At 40.1% G+C, this 12,955-nt stretch overlaps 1 protein-coding gene across 1 annotated transcript in view; it reads left to right on the top strand.

Annotated features, from left to right (window-relative positions):
• The window catches only part of SPTLC2 (serine palmitoyltransferase long chain base subunit 2), a 102,828-nt gene that overhangs the window by 84,661 nt on the left and 5,212 nt on the right, over positions 1-12,955 (top strand). Inside the window, exons 10-11 of the mRNA XM_068963712.1 lie at positions 2,612-2,747; positions 4,888-5,017. Coding sequence (XP_068819813.1) covers positions 2,612-2,747; positions 4,888-5,017 — 266 coding nt within the window. The remainder of the gene's footprint in view (positions 1-2,611; positions 2,748-4,887; positions 5,018-12,955) is intronic.

Consider the following 12,955-nt stretch of genomic DNA (forward strand, 5'->3'; position numbering starts at 1 on the left):
AAGTGGAAGTGGTGAGGTCTAAATCTCTTGGCATTTCTTCTTTTCCTTGATAATTTTTTCTAACAGAAGGTAATTTGTGGTAAGAGAAAGGTAGCAGATTGTAAAATAATACAGGAAAAATTAAAGTATATGGAATTTAGCATGTGCCAGTTTCTCTAGAAACCTTTAATAAGATACCATTTATACACAGTGACGTTCACTAAAGTGTAATTCCATGAGTTTTAACAAATGTATGCGGTCATGTAACCATAGCATAAGGTACAGAATATTTTCATCACCCCTGAAAAGACCCCTCATACCCCTCTTCCATCGATCATCTCTCCATTCCCTGGCAACCGCTAATCTGTTCTATCACTATAATTATGTCTTTTTAAGAATTTCCTGTAATTGGATTCATAAGAGTGTAATCGTTTGTGTCTAGCTTATTTCATTTAACATAATTCTCTGCAGCTCATCGTCATTTTCTTATGTGTCGGTTATTTTTATCTCTCTTCATCATGTCTTCTCTGTTTTTCTGAATGGATGGAGCATTTTTATGATAGCATTTTTCATCCTTGTCTGCTAATACTCTGTCATTCCTGGTCTGTTTCTCTTGATAGACCTTTGTCCTAGTTGCTGGGTCATATTGTCCTGTTTCTTTGAATGCCTAAATCCTTTTACTACACACGGCATTGTGAATTTCACATTATTAGGGACTGCATTTTGTTATATTCATTTAGGTGATAATGTTGGACTTTGTTCTTGGAATCAGTTGGATCCTCTCAGGACTTGCTGTTAAGGAGTGTTTGTGTGGGCCAGAGCAGCTTTTAATCTAGGTCTAATTTAGCTCCACTACCGGTGTGATTCTAAGGTCTTTCCTTTTCAGTTAGTGAAAATAGAAATTATTCCCAGCTCCGTAGGAGTGCTGGGAATTGCTTAATCTGCTGCTTTCTGGTGGATCTCCCTAGCCTCTCATGGTTTCTTCTCCTATGTGTGCAGGTCAGCCCTTTGACAAAGGCTCTTCTGCAGGCCCCAAAGCTCTCTAGGTGCACTTTCCTCCTCTCCTTTTGTGCTGCCCAGTAAATTCTAGCCACCTTAGCCTCCCCAACTTCAAAATCTGTTGTCTTCAGCGGACAAGACTAGGTCCCCGCTTCCGGAGCAGCCTGGGAGCTGTCTCTAGGTGCTATGGAGGCAATTGCAAGACTCACTTCTGGTTTCCTTTCTCTCCAGGAGGACAGTTGTGCACTGCCTGTGGCCCAGTGTCTGAAACCATTCTTTAATATACCCTGTCTAGCTTTCTGTTGTTTACAACAGAAACTGTTTACAAGTAGTTCAGTAAATCCAGTTACAAGCAGTACAGTAAATCCGGTTCCTGGTACTCTTGTCACACCTGGAACTGGAAGTCTCTTATTCTAAATGTAGAGTGAGCATGTGTTGGTATTTCTAGGGGGAAAATTAGAGTATGTCTCTCATCAGTTATCAACATAAATGTAACATACTTTAATGTCTGCTTTAATATTTGTAAAATGTATGTCATTACTTAAGTGATGTTCTTCAGTGTTCACGCTAATCTAATCTACGCTTGTTGTGTTAGCTTCTCTGGTCAACTTAAAATTATTTACATGAAGAGTATTAATTTGGGGTTATTTGTAGCAAACTTACCTAGAGTAGTCTCCACATCAGTGATGGGTATGTTATTGTTTTGAGTCTAAGAACATTTGTTAATCATCTGTATTTCCAGTTGATTGATTTATCTTTGAGCTGTATGATTATATTTTTTTAAATATGAATCTGCTAGATTTCTCATATATATGAAAAAGTGACCGCAACCTTCCTTATTTGTGAGTAGATTTTGAAAACTGTTGAACAGTTCTTAGCCCTTACAAGCTGATCTTTTGAGTTTGTGTCTTGCTCTCTATAACAGAACGATTGTCCTGGGACATCTGTTCATAGATTGACGTCCCATAAAGTCAAAACCGGGTCAAATATCTAGTCAGTTAGCACTTAGAAAAATGTATGCCTTAATCCATTTGTGTTTAGGAAAGATGAACAAAGTAGGGTTAAAAATATGATTTTTACGTTACATGGGTATGCTGCTGCTGTTTGATAGGAGTTTTAGGAAAATGGTAATACAAACTCAAAACTCAAGAAGAAAATGTGGGACTCTGAATGACTCTCTCTCTGATCTTACGTGTAAAATCATTTGCAGCAAGGTTTTTGGAATGAATATTGAAGTTGAGAGACCTTAATTCTAGTCAGCTGTGCTACTTATTATCATATGACTGTGAGCCAGTCACAACCTTGTGAATCTCCTAATATAAATATATGTATTTATATATCATATATTATATAAATATTTATATAAATGAAATGATGGTAAGTATCTTACCTACTGTGCAGGGTGGCAGGGTGTGAAATGAGGCGGCGTCAGTGACCATGCTGGAGGATGCTTGTGTGCCACTGGTAGTAGTGGAAATGCTACTCATAAACTTTGTTTTGTACATTACTGTGAAATTTACACTCAGCACTTACCATGACAGAATTTACCAAAGCAAGATATATTTGTGTCTTTTTATATTCCATACAGTTTATTGTGCAAAAATTATTTTGTTTCCCTCCCATGATTTTCCAGGCAAAGAGTGTATTCAGCAGTTAGCCGAAAACGTCCGGTATTTCAGGAGACGTCTGAAAAGCATGGGCTTCATCATCTATGGGAATGAAGATTCTCCAGTGGTGCCTCTGATGCTCTACATGCCAGCCAAAATCGGGTACCTTTTTTTTTTTTAATTTTAGCTGTGTGCGTGGGCTTTCTCTAGTGGCAGCAAGCAGGAACTACGCCCTGGTTGTGGTCCATGGGCTTTTCACCACAGTGGGTCCTCTTGTTGCGGAGCAAGGGTTCTAGAGTATGCAGGCTTCAGCAGTTGTGGCACACGGACCCCGTGGTTTTGGCTCGCAGGCTCCAGAGCTCAGGCTCCATAGTTGGGTTGCACAGGCTTACCTGCTCTGCTGCATGAGGGATCTTCCTGGACCAGGGATCGAGCCCATGTCCCCTGTATTGGCAGGTGGATTCTTAACCGTTAAGTCTCCAAAATTGGTTACTTTTTTGCAAATGACAGATGAGCCTCTTATTAGACTCAAGCTCTCCCATGATGTGAGACCAGGGCTATATGTTCTGTTAGGTAAAATTGTCTTGGTCACATTATGTTAACCTTCATTTACTGGATGTGCCATAGAGTAAACAGTGAATTCCAGATTGTAAAATACATTAACATTCATTAAACAAACATTTGAGTAAAATGTACTCTTCTAGGGGCTTAAGATAGATCAGTTAACAAACCACAGAAATAAAAATCCCTGTCCTTGTGGAGTTTATGCTCTACTGGGGCATGAGTCAGACAAACAGAATAAATAAGGAAATTTGTAATATGTATGTTAAAAGGTTTTAAGTGCCATGGGAAAAAACAGGGTAGGATAGGGGGTGAGAGAGAGTGCCTTGTGGGTGGGCAGATTACAGAATTAAATGGGATGGTCACCCCTGGGTGAGCCTCAGTGGGAAGGAAAGATGATATACGAGCTGGAACTCATAGCTGAGCAAGTTAGCTACTTGGAGAATGAAGCTTCTGTCCAAAGGCCATAATACAGGAACGTAGTTATAGTTAGCCAGTGGAAGACTAGCAGGAGGTGAGTGGGCTGAACTGCAGTGCCCAAGGGGAGCAGTGAGCCGTGAGGTCAGCCGTGTAACTGCACAGTTACCAGATGTGCACAGTGCACCAGCCCCTTTGGCTTGTGCAAGGCATGTATAATGGAAATCTTTGCCCTGAAATAGCTTTCGGTGTGTTTGAGAAGCACAGATGTGTAACAAAACCAAAATATATTTGAAAAGCTGATATGAAGTGGATAAAGGAGTCATCTGCTTAGTAAAAAAAGGCACATCTTTTCAGAGTTGTGAGTTTGACTAGGTCTTAAATATAAATTTGAGTAAGGATCATTTCTCAGGTTTAAGTGAACTCATCAGAGGAGCAAGTTTTTTTTTCTTCACCTTTGAATGTCCAGTGCCCACATAGCTCCTGGCACTCAGCAAATGTTTATTAAAGTGGATTATTATAGGAAAGTGAAGTCGCTCAATCGTGTCTGACTCTTTGCAACCCCATGGACTGTAGCCTATCAGGCTCCTCCGTCCATGGGATTTTCCAGGCAAGAGTGCTGGAGTGGATTGCCATTTCCTTCTCCAGGAATCGAACCTGGGTCTCCCACATTGCAGGCAGACACTTTACTGTCTGAGCCACCAAGGGAGCCCAGAACTATTATAGGAGGGGAAATTAAATCAGGAAACCTGAGAGTATGGTGGTCTGGGTGGTCATCTGAAGGCGGGAGGAGCTGGCCTCACACACACCTAAGGAAACCCTGAATGCCAGTGGCAGCTCAGCACCTAAATCGATCCAGAAAATGCATGGTCTGGAAGGCTAATGCTTGGTCTTTCTACCAGCAGAAAAACGTCCATATTATAGCAGATCCTCCACATCCTTAATCTTAAAAATTTTTTTATACTGCCAAGCCTAACATTTCAAGGACCAGGCTTAAACTCAAGTTCATTTTGAAACCTCTGAGCCACTGTTACATGTCAGGGACACCTTAAAGCTACAACTGCAAATTACTTTGATAAGCCTTATTTAAAATTGGTCTCTGCCAACACTTATCCTTTCACCTTTCTGAAGGAAACCATTTGGGAGAAGACCACTTTAGGATTGAATAGAGTCTTTGTAAACTGTCAGTTTTAACTTTCACAGAAGTTAGAAGAAATTCCTAATAGAAATCTCTGGTGCCTTTAAGAGTTTAAATCACTCAGTACGGCAAGACCTTTGTACTGTGCTTTATTATTCTTCCTGGTTTCTTGTTTTCCCTTTGCAGTGCCTTTGGACGGGAGATGCTGAAGCGAAATATTGGTGTAGTTGTGGTAGGATTTCCTGCTACCCCCATCATTGAGTCCAGAGCCAGATTTTGCCTGTCTGCAGCTCATACCAGAGAAATGCTTGACACTGTAAGTAGACGCTTTCACTTTGATAGCTGCTGCTGCTGCTGCTAAGTTGCTTCAGTCGTGTCTGACTCTGTGCAACCCCATAGACGGCAGCCCACCAGGCTCCCCCGTCCCTGGGATTCTCCAGGCAAGAGCACTGGAGTGGGTTGCCATTTCCTTCTCCAGTGCGTGAAAGTGAAGTCGCTCAGTTGTGTCCAGCTCGCAGCTACCCCATGGACTGCAGCCTTCCAGGCTCATCCGTCCATGGGATTTTCCAGGCGAGAGTACTGGAGTGGTTCGCCAGTGCCTTCTCCGTCACTTTGATATAAATATACCTTATACTAAGAAGGCCTGTGTAGCAGGTGAAATCAGTCATCTGTTGGTCCTCGTGGTCATTGAACACCTGAGATAGATAGTCACTGGTAGAGGAGGGAGCACACGGTGCTGTTTAATACATGGCTGTTAACAAAAAATTGCAAAGCTGTTAGCATCACCCACCAGATCCTGTGTGATCAGGGCTCTTGGGAAATTTCTGGCTTCATCTTGTTTCACTCTCTCCCTCATTATAGTCTCTACAACTCTTTATTCTCTTTCTATTCTAGCTTTCTCTTATAAGCTTTCCCACCTGTTTTTCTGTGTGTGGAAGTTTATCTCTTGACCCTTCTCTCCCCTTTGTCTGGCTGACTGTTACTCATTCGTCACATCTCCACATAGACTTGCTCAAGGGTTTTCCCAAACCTTCTTGCTAGATGTTTCTGAAATCCTAAGACTCTTGTCTAGAAAATTCTTTACACCTGTAGCTATTTAATGGCAGTCTTTTCCATTAGGTAAGTCTTAAGCAGGAACTAAGTCTATTTTTTTCATTCTGTGTGCCAGGCATACAACAGGAACCCATAATTATTACTGACTATAAAAATTTATGGTCTCTTAATATGTTCTCGTCTCTTGGTATTTTATTACCTCACACATAAGACTTCAGACTTTTTAAAGCATTAAGGTGTTCCTGTGTTGAGTACATTTAGTTCAGTTCAGTTTAGTTCAGTCGCTCAGTCGTGTCCGACTCTCTGCGATTCCATGGACTGCAGCACACCAGGCCTCCTGTCCATCACCAACTCCAGGAGTCTACTCAGACTCATGTCCATTGAATTGATGATGCCATCCATCGATCTCATCCTCTGCCATCCCCTTCTCCTCCCTGCTTCAATCTTCCCCAGCATTACAGTCTTTTCCAGTGAGCTACTTCTTTGCATCAGGTGGCTCAAGTATTAGAGTTTCAGCTTCAGCATCAGTCCTTCCAATGAATATTCAGGACTGATTTCCTTTAAGATGGACTGGTTGGATCTCCTTGCAGTCCAAGGAACTCTCAAGAGTCTTCTCCAACACCACAGTTCAGAAGCATCAGTTCTTCAGCACTCAGCTTTCTTTATAGTCCAACTCTCACATCCATACATGGCTACTGGAAAAACCACAGCTTTGACTAGATGGACCTTTGTTGGCAGTGTCTCTGCTTTTAAATATGCTGTCTAGGTTGGTCATAACTTTTCTTCCAAGGAGGAAATGTCTTTTAATTTAATGGTTGAAGTCACCCATCTGCAGTGATTTTGGAGCCCCCAAAAATGAAGTCTTTCACTGTTTCCATTGTTTCCCCATCTATTTCCCATGAAGTGATGGGGCCAGATGCTGTGATCTTAGTTTTCTGAATGTTGAGTTTTAAGCCAACTTTTTCACTCTCCACTTTCACTTTCATCAAGAGGCTCTTTAGTTCTTCTTTGTTTTCTGTCATTAAAGTGGTGTCATCTGCATATCTGAGGTTATTGATATTTCTTCCAGCAATTTTGACTCCACTTTGTCCTTCATTCAGCCCAGCATTTCTCATGATGTACTCTGCATATAAGTTAAATAAGCAGGGTGACAATATACAGGCTTGATGTACTCCTTTCCAGACTTGGAACTAACTGTTGTTTCCTGACCTGCATACAGATTTCTCAAGGGGCAGGTCAGGTGGTCTGGTATTCCCATCTCTTTCAGAATTTTCCACAGTTCGTTGTGATCCACACAGTCAAAGCATTACATCGTCTTCCTTGATTGATCCCTTGATCATTATATAGTATCCTTCTTTGTCTCTAGTAACAGTCTTTATTTTAAAGTCTGTTTTGTCTGACACGAGTACTGCTTCAGCTTTCTTTTGAATTCCATTTACATGGATACCGTTTTCTATCCCCTCGCTTTCAGTCTATATGTATTCCAAATCTGCAGTGGGTCTCTTACAGGCAGCATATATATGGACCTTGTTTTTGTATCCATTCAGCCAGTCTGTCTTTTGGTTGAAGCATTTAACCCATTTATGTTTAAGGTAATTTACCTATATGTATGTTCTTATTGCCGTTTTGTTAACTGTATGTTTGCCTTTACCAGTGAGCTTTCCCATTTGTAGTTTTCTTGTTTCTAATTGTGTTTCTCTTGTTTCTAATCTTTACTTTTCAGCCTAGAGAAGTTTGTTTAATAATTGTTGTAAAGCTGGTTTAGTGGTGCTGAATTCTCCCATCCTCTGCTTGTTTGTGAAGCTTTGATTTCTCCATCAAATCTGAATGAGAGCCTCGCTGGGTAGAGTATTCTTGGTTGTAGGATTTTTGCTCTCATCGCTTTAAATATATCATGCCTTTCCCTTTTGACCTGCATAGTTTCTGCTTGAACAATCAACTGGTAACCTTATGGGGATTCCCTTTTCCCTTGCTGCTTTTAATAGTTTATCTTTGTCTTTAATTTTTGTTTGTTTGATTAACATGTGTCTTGGTGTGTTGCTCTTTGGGTTTCTGCTGTATGGGACTCTGCACTTCCTGGACTTGGGTGGCTGTTTCCTATGTTAGGGAAGTTTTCCGCTATTATCTCCCTATGTTTTCTTAGGCCTTTTTCTCTCTCTCTCTTCTCCTTCTGGGACTCCTGTCATGTGAATGCTGGTGTGTTTAATGTTGTCCTAAAGGTCTCTAAAACTGTCTGCATTTCTTTTAACTCTTTTTTCCTCATTCTGTTCCACTCCAGTGATTTCCACCATTCTATCTTCAAGTCACTTATCTGTTCTCCTTATTCATGTATTCTGTTGATTCCTGCTAGTAGAATCACTAATAATAAAAATATTCCTTCTATTTTTCATTTCAGTTATTGTGCTGTTGAACTCTGTTTATACTTTCTAGCTCTTTGTTACACATTTCTTGTACCTTCTTGGTGTGTGCCTCCATTTTTTTTTTCCCTGAGATCTTGGGTCATCTTTATTATCGTTACTGTGAATACTTTTTCAGGCACCTCACTGATTTGTTTTCTGGGGTTTTATCTTGATCCTTTGTCTGGAATATATTCCTCTGCTATCTCATTTTGTCTTAACTTTCTGTGTTTGCAGTCTCCATTATGCAGGCTGCAGGGTTGAAGTTCCTCATCCTTCTCGTATTTGGCCCCTGGTGGCTGAGGCTGGTCTAGAGGCTTGTGCAGGCTTCCTGGTGGGAGGGATTGGTGCCTGCCCACTGGAGGGTAGAGCTGGGTCTTGTCCCTCTAGTGGGCAGGGCCGTATGAGGGGGAGTGTTTAGAGGCAGCTGTGGGCTCAGGGAGTCTTTAGGCAGCCTGTCTGGTGATGAGTGGGCCTGCATTCCCGCAGTGTTGGCTGTTTGGGCTGCTGCATCCAAACACTAGGTGCACAGGCTGTGAGGTGGGGCAGGGTCTTGGTGTCAAAGTAGCAGTCTCCAGACTCTTAATGAGTATTCCCCCATACCTCCACCGCCAGTGTGAGCCACAGTCACCCCTTCCTTCCCTTGGGGACCCTTCCAAGACCAGCATGTAGGTCTGGCCCAGGCTTCTATGTCACGGCTTTTCCCCAGGGTCCTGGTGCATACAAGATGTTGCGTGCATCTTCCAAAATGGAGTTTCAGTTTCCCCCAGTCCTGTGGAGGACTGTAATCAAGCCCCACTGGCCTTCAAAGCTAGATGCTGCTCCTCCCATTGCCAGACCCCCCCCCACCCCAAGCTGGGATGCCTGACACTGGGCTCAGAACTCTCCTTCCTGGAGGAGAAACTCTGCAATGTAATTATTTTCCAGTCAGTGGGTTGCCCACCCATTGGGTATGAGATTTGAGTGTCTTGTGAATGTGCACTTCCTGCCATCTTGTTGTGGCTCCTTCTTTGTCTTTGGATGTAGAGTCTCTTTTATGATAGGTTCCAGTCTTTTTTGTCAGTAGTTGTTCAGCAAATGGTTGTGATTTAGAGAGAAGGTAAACTCAAGTCCCTTTACTCCACTGTCTTGTCTCTAGCCTCTCAAAGATTTCAGACTTCTAAAAAAAAACAAAAGGATTTCAGACTTTAAATAAATACTACTTTCTAGGAGTTTATAGAGCTCTAGAACATGATATTTGCATAAAATTGGTTGATAGAAAAAAATTTAGGTGATGGAAATATCAGAATATTAATTCATTGGAGAGCTACTAATCTTAATATTATGAATGCACGTTTTCAAAAGCTTAATTTTTAAAAACAGCTTAATTGACATTTTAATTTTCTTAACTGCTAAAGATTTTGATTTTTTTGTCCCTATTTCTTCATAGCAGATCTACAAATATGGTATATTCTAATCATCTGACACTTAAATTGGATTCAATTTATTGATATTGTATCTTTTTCTTCTTCTTTATTTTTATTATGCCTTTTGAGATTTTTCCGATAGATTTTCCCTTTACTCAAAAATTTTACTGATGAATTTCTTCTTTGATTATTTTTTAACCCAATGATACCAGCTTCTCTTCCATCCTGTTTGGGTATTTAAGAGTTTCAACACACCTTTTAAAAAATAACTATCATTAAAAGCAATGACTAAAGTTATTCACTATGTCTTCTAAAAGTTTTTACTCCTGGTAACTAAACACATCCATGAAATAACTTAGCTGTAATCAGGTATCTTGGTAGATTTCTATTGCCAGTAGTGTGTTTACCAGTTGACAGTTCTGATCTTTTTCTCATAATATCCACTTGAAGGATTATTTGACTTTGCCTTCCATATAGGTTTTTTAAGCATAAAGTATTTTTTTTTGAAACTGCAGGTTTGTTAAAGTCATTTTGTCTTAATGATTTTTTATGGAAGTAAACATGAAAATTATGAGATATAAATGAAGTTTTATTTATTAATAGGCCCTGAGACATGATTCTATATATAGGAAATGCACTATAATTCACACTAAAAAACTAACCTGCTATAGCTAATAAATATATTCAGCAAAGTTGCAGAGTAAAAAACACAAAAATTAGTGTATTTCTATACACTGGTAGTGAACACATGAAAAGGAGATTAATGTTTGATTTATGATAGCATTCAAAAGAATAAAATACCTGGAAATAAATTTAACCAGGGAGATGGAAGACTTACATATTAAGCTGTCAAACATTGCTGGAAGAAATGAACGAAGACTTACATAAATGTAAAGATAGCCCATATCCATGGACTGGAAGATTTAAGTTTATTAAAATGTCAGTTCAGCAAGATCTGTAGACCCACTGCCGTCCCTATCAAAATGACAATGGCTATTTTTGCAGAAATAGGAAAGCTGATCCTTAAACTCGTATGGAACCGTAGGAGGCCCCAGATCAGCAAAACAATATTGAGAAGGAAAATAGAAGTTGGAGACTTGCTGACTGCAAAACTTACTGCAGTGCTACAGTAATTGGAACAGTGGAGTACTAGCATAAAGATAGGTTTTTAGACCGGTGGAGTAGAATCGAGAGTCAAGAGAAAAACCCTGACATCTATGGCTAATTGATTTTCAACACAGAAGCCCAGGACTGGTTAATGGAGAAGGTACAGTCTCTTCAGTTAATGGTACTGAACAGCTGGATAACCACATGCCAGAGAATGAAGTTATACCCTTACAACATGGCTGAGCCTTGAAAACAGCATGCAAAGTGAAAGAAGACGCAGAAGACCATCCATACACAGTGTCTAAACCAGGCACATCCCCGGCCAGAAAATAGACTGTGGTTGTCAGGGCCTAGGGAAAGGAGGAATGAGGATTTGAGTATGGAGTTTATTTTTTGAAGTGATAATGTTTTAAAATTTGATTGTGATGGAAGTTGTACAACTCTGAATATGCCCAGAAGCAGTGAATTATGAACTTCTAAGAGGTGAAGTTTATGAATTATATCTCAGTAAAGCTACTATTTTTAGAAAGGAGAAGAGCAAAATTGTCAGCTCAGGGATGTGCAGCTATTCTAGAATATTCTCTTATTTAAAGACCATATTCAACCCTATAATTAACATGTTTTTTCCCTAAGAACTCATCTTACCCTGTCATCCAGAAGTTCAGTGTAGACTATTTGTTAACAAACTGTGATACTTGTAATGGTTCCTTATGCCTAATCTAACCAGGTAACCTCACAACATGGCCAGCAGTTTGTAGTTACAGTTTTCTCTTTTATGTCAGTGAAACCTGTCCATCTGAGATATTTGTTATAGTATCAGTCTACATCCCTTTGGGCTGCAGTGGCTTTCTTGCTCATTTTCTTTTTTAATTGATGAACAATATCATGTTCTTCTGAATATCCTTTACTTTGTGATTTAGTAAGTCACGTATTGTTTTAAATTAGTAAGTCCTATATCAGAGGTTGGGAGAATAAATGGTTTAAGAGATTCTCACAGCTAAAATTCAATCTTAAATTGTTTCCATATGGAACTTTTAATTAAACCTCTCCTTAAGGTTTACCACTGTTCTGATAGCATATTGAAGTCCGACTTTTACTTGCTTTTTATATTTTTCACATTTGGAGTGAAGAGTATTTTTCTTATGTTAGAGTAAGTATGCAATACTTTTTATTAGTGTCCCCCTCCCCAAACACTGATTTCTTAAAGGCTAAACTTAAGAACAGTTGAATGTGTCTATTAACTAATAATCAACTGATTTTCTTTTCTGAGCTAGATGGTATACATTCTCCTGTGTAATTATAACCCGGAGTGGACTGATGATTTATGTGATGTGATGGAGATTTGGAGAGCCACAGTCAGGCAGCCGTGCTTCTACCTTTTCTTAGTCTAATGAGGTGGTGTCCCAAATAGAGCCATTCTCACCAAAGCTGAGCCTATTAGACACATCCCCAGATGCCTGTGGAGTGAACGCCAGTGCTGGAGAGCTGCCTGGAACTGAAAATGCAGTCTGTGACCTGTGCCAGGTGCTTTTATTAGAAAGCCTTAGAATCTAGGATTTCAGAATTTTGGCTGTCTTCAATGGATTGCTCTGAGAAATTCTGATCACATATGTCACCCATCCCTTTCTTACATTGTGATTCTCTATTCTGACTCTCTGTGTGCTGCTTTTTGGAAAGTTAACTGTGTGAACTATGATTTGTGTACTTTGCTGTATGTATGTATACTTCAACCAGGAGTTATGAGGTAAGACTAGTGTAGCAATCAGGAAGAGGTTTTTTACTTCATCACTTGTCTTAGTGTTTTAATTTTTATAAGAAACATATTATCTTTGAAAAACAAAAGAGCAAACCTTACAGACAAGATAGTTATACTGAGAGTTTTGATGGAAAGACAAGATAGTCTGTCCATGTTAGGATTTGGGGGTGTAAAATCAAACTTGAGTTTAAATGCTGACTCGGTTCTTTCTTTTTTCTTACTGAGTCTGCACAGCAGTGCATTTGGGGACTTTCTTCGTCTCTCATCTAGGAAGCATCCCAGTGCCAGCTTCTACCTGCTTTTCTGGTAGTGTGATACCAGAAAGAACACGTACTGGAGGATAAAAGGAGAGGTGACAAGTTGTAGCCATCCTGGCCAATTCAGGGTACACACTTTTTCTTATAGCAAGCATGTCATATATTGATTAATTATACCCTTCATCCTGAATCCCTGCTCTTCACAGCCTGTTCTTCATGGTCAGCCTGATGTCCTTGCTCAAAAACCAGCTCTTTCCACTTCCAGACTCTAGTCTGCTC

The sequence above is a fragment of the Capricornis sumatraensis genome, chromosome 2 (assembly GCF_032405125.1).
Source record: "Capricornis sumatraensis isolate serow.1 chromosome 2, serow.2, whole genome shotgun sequence".
Taxonomy (NCBI): domain Eukaryota; kingdom Metazoa; phylum Chordata; class Mammalia; order Artiodactyla; family Bovidae; genus Capricornis; species Capricornis sumatraensis.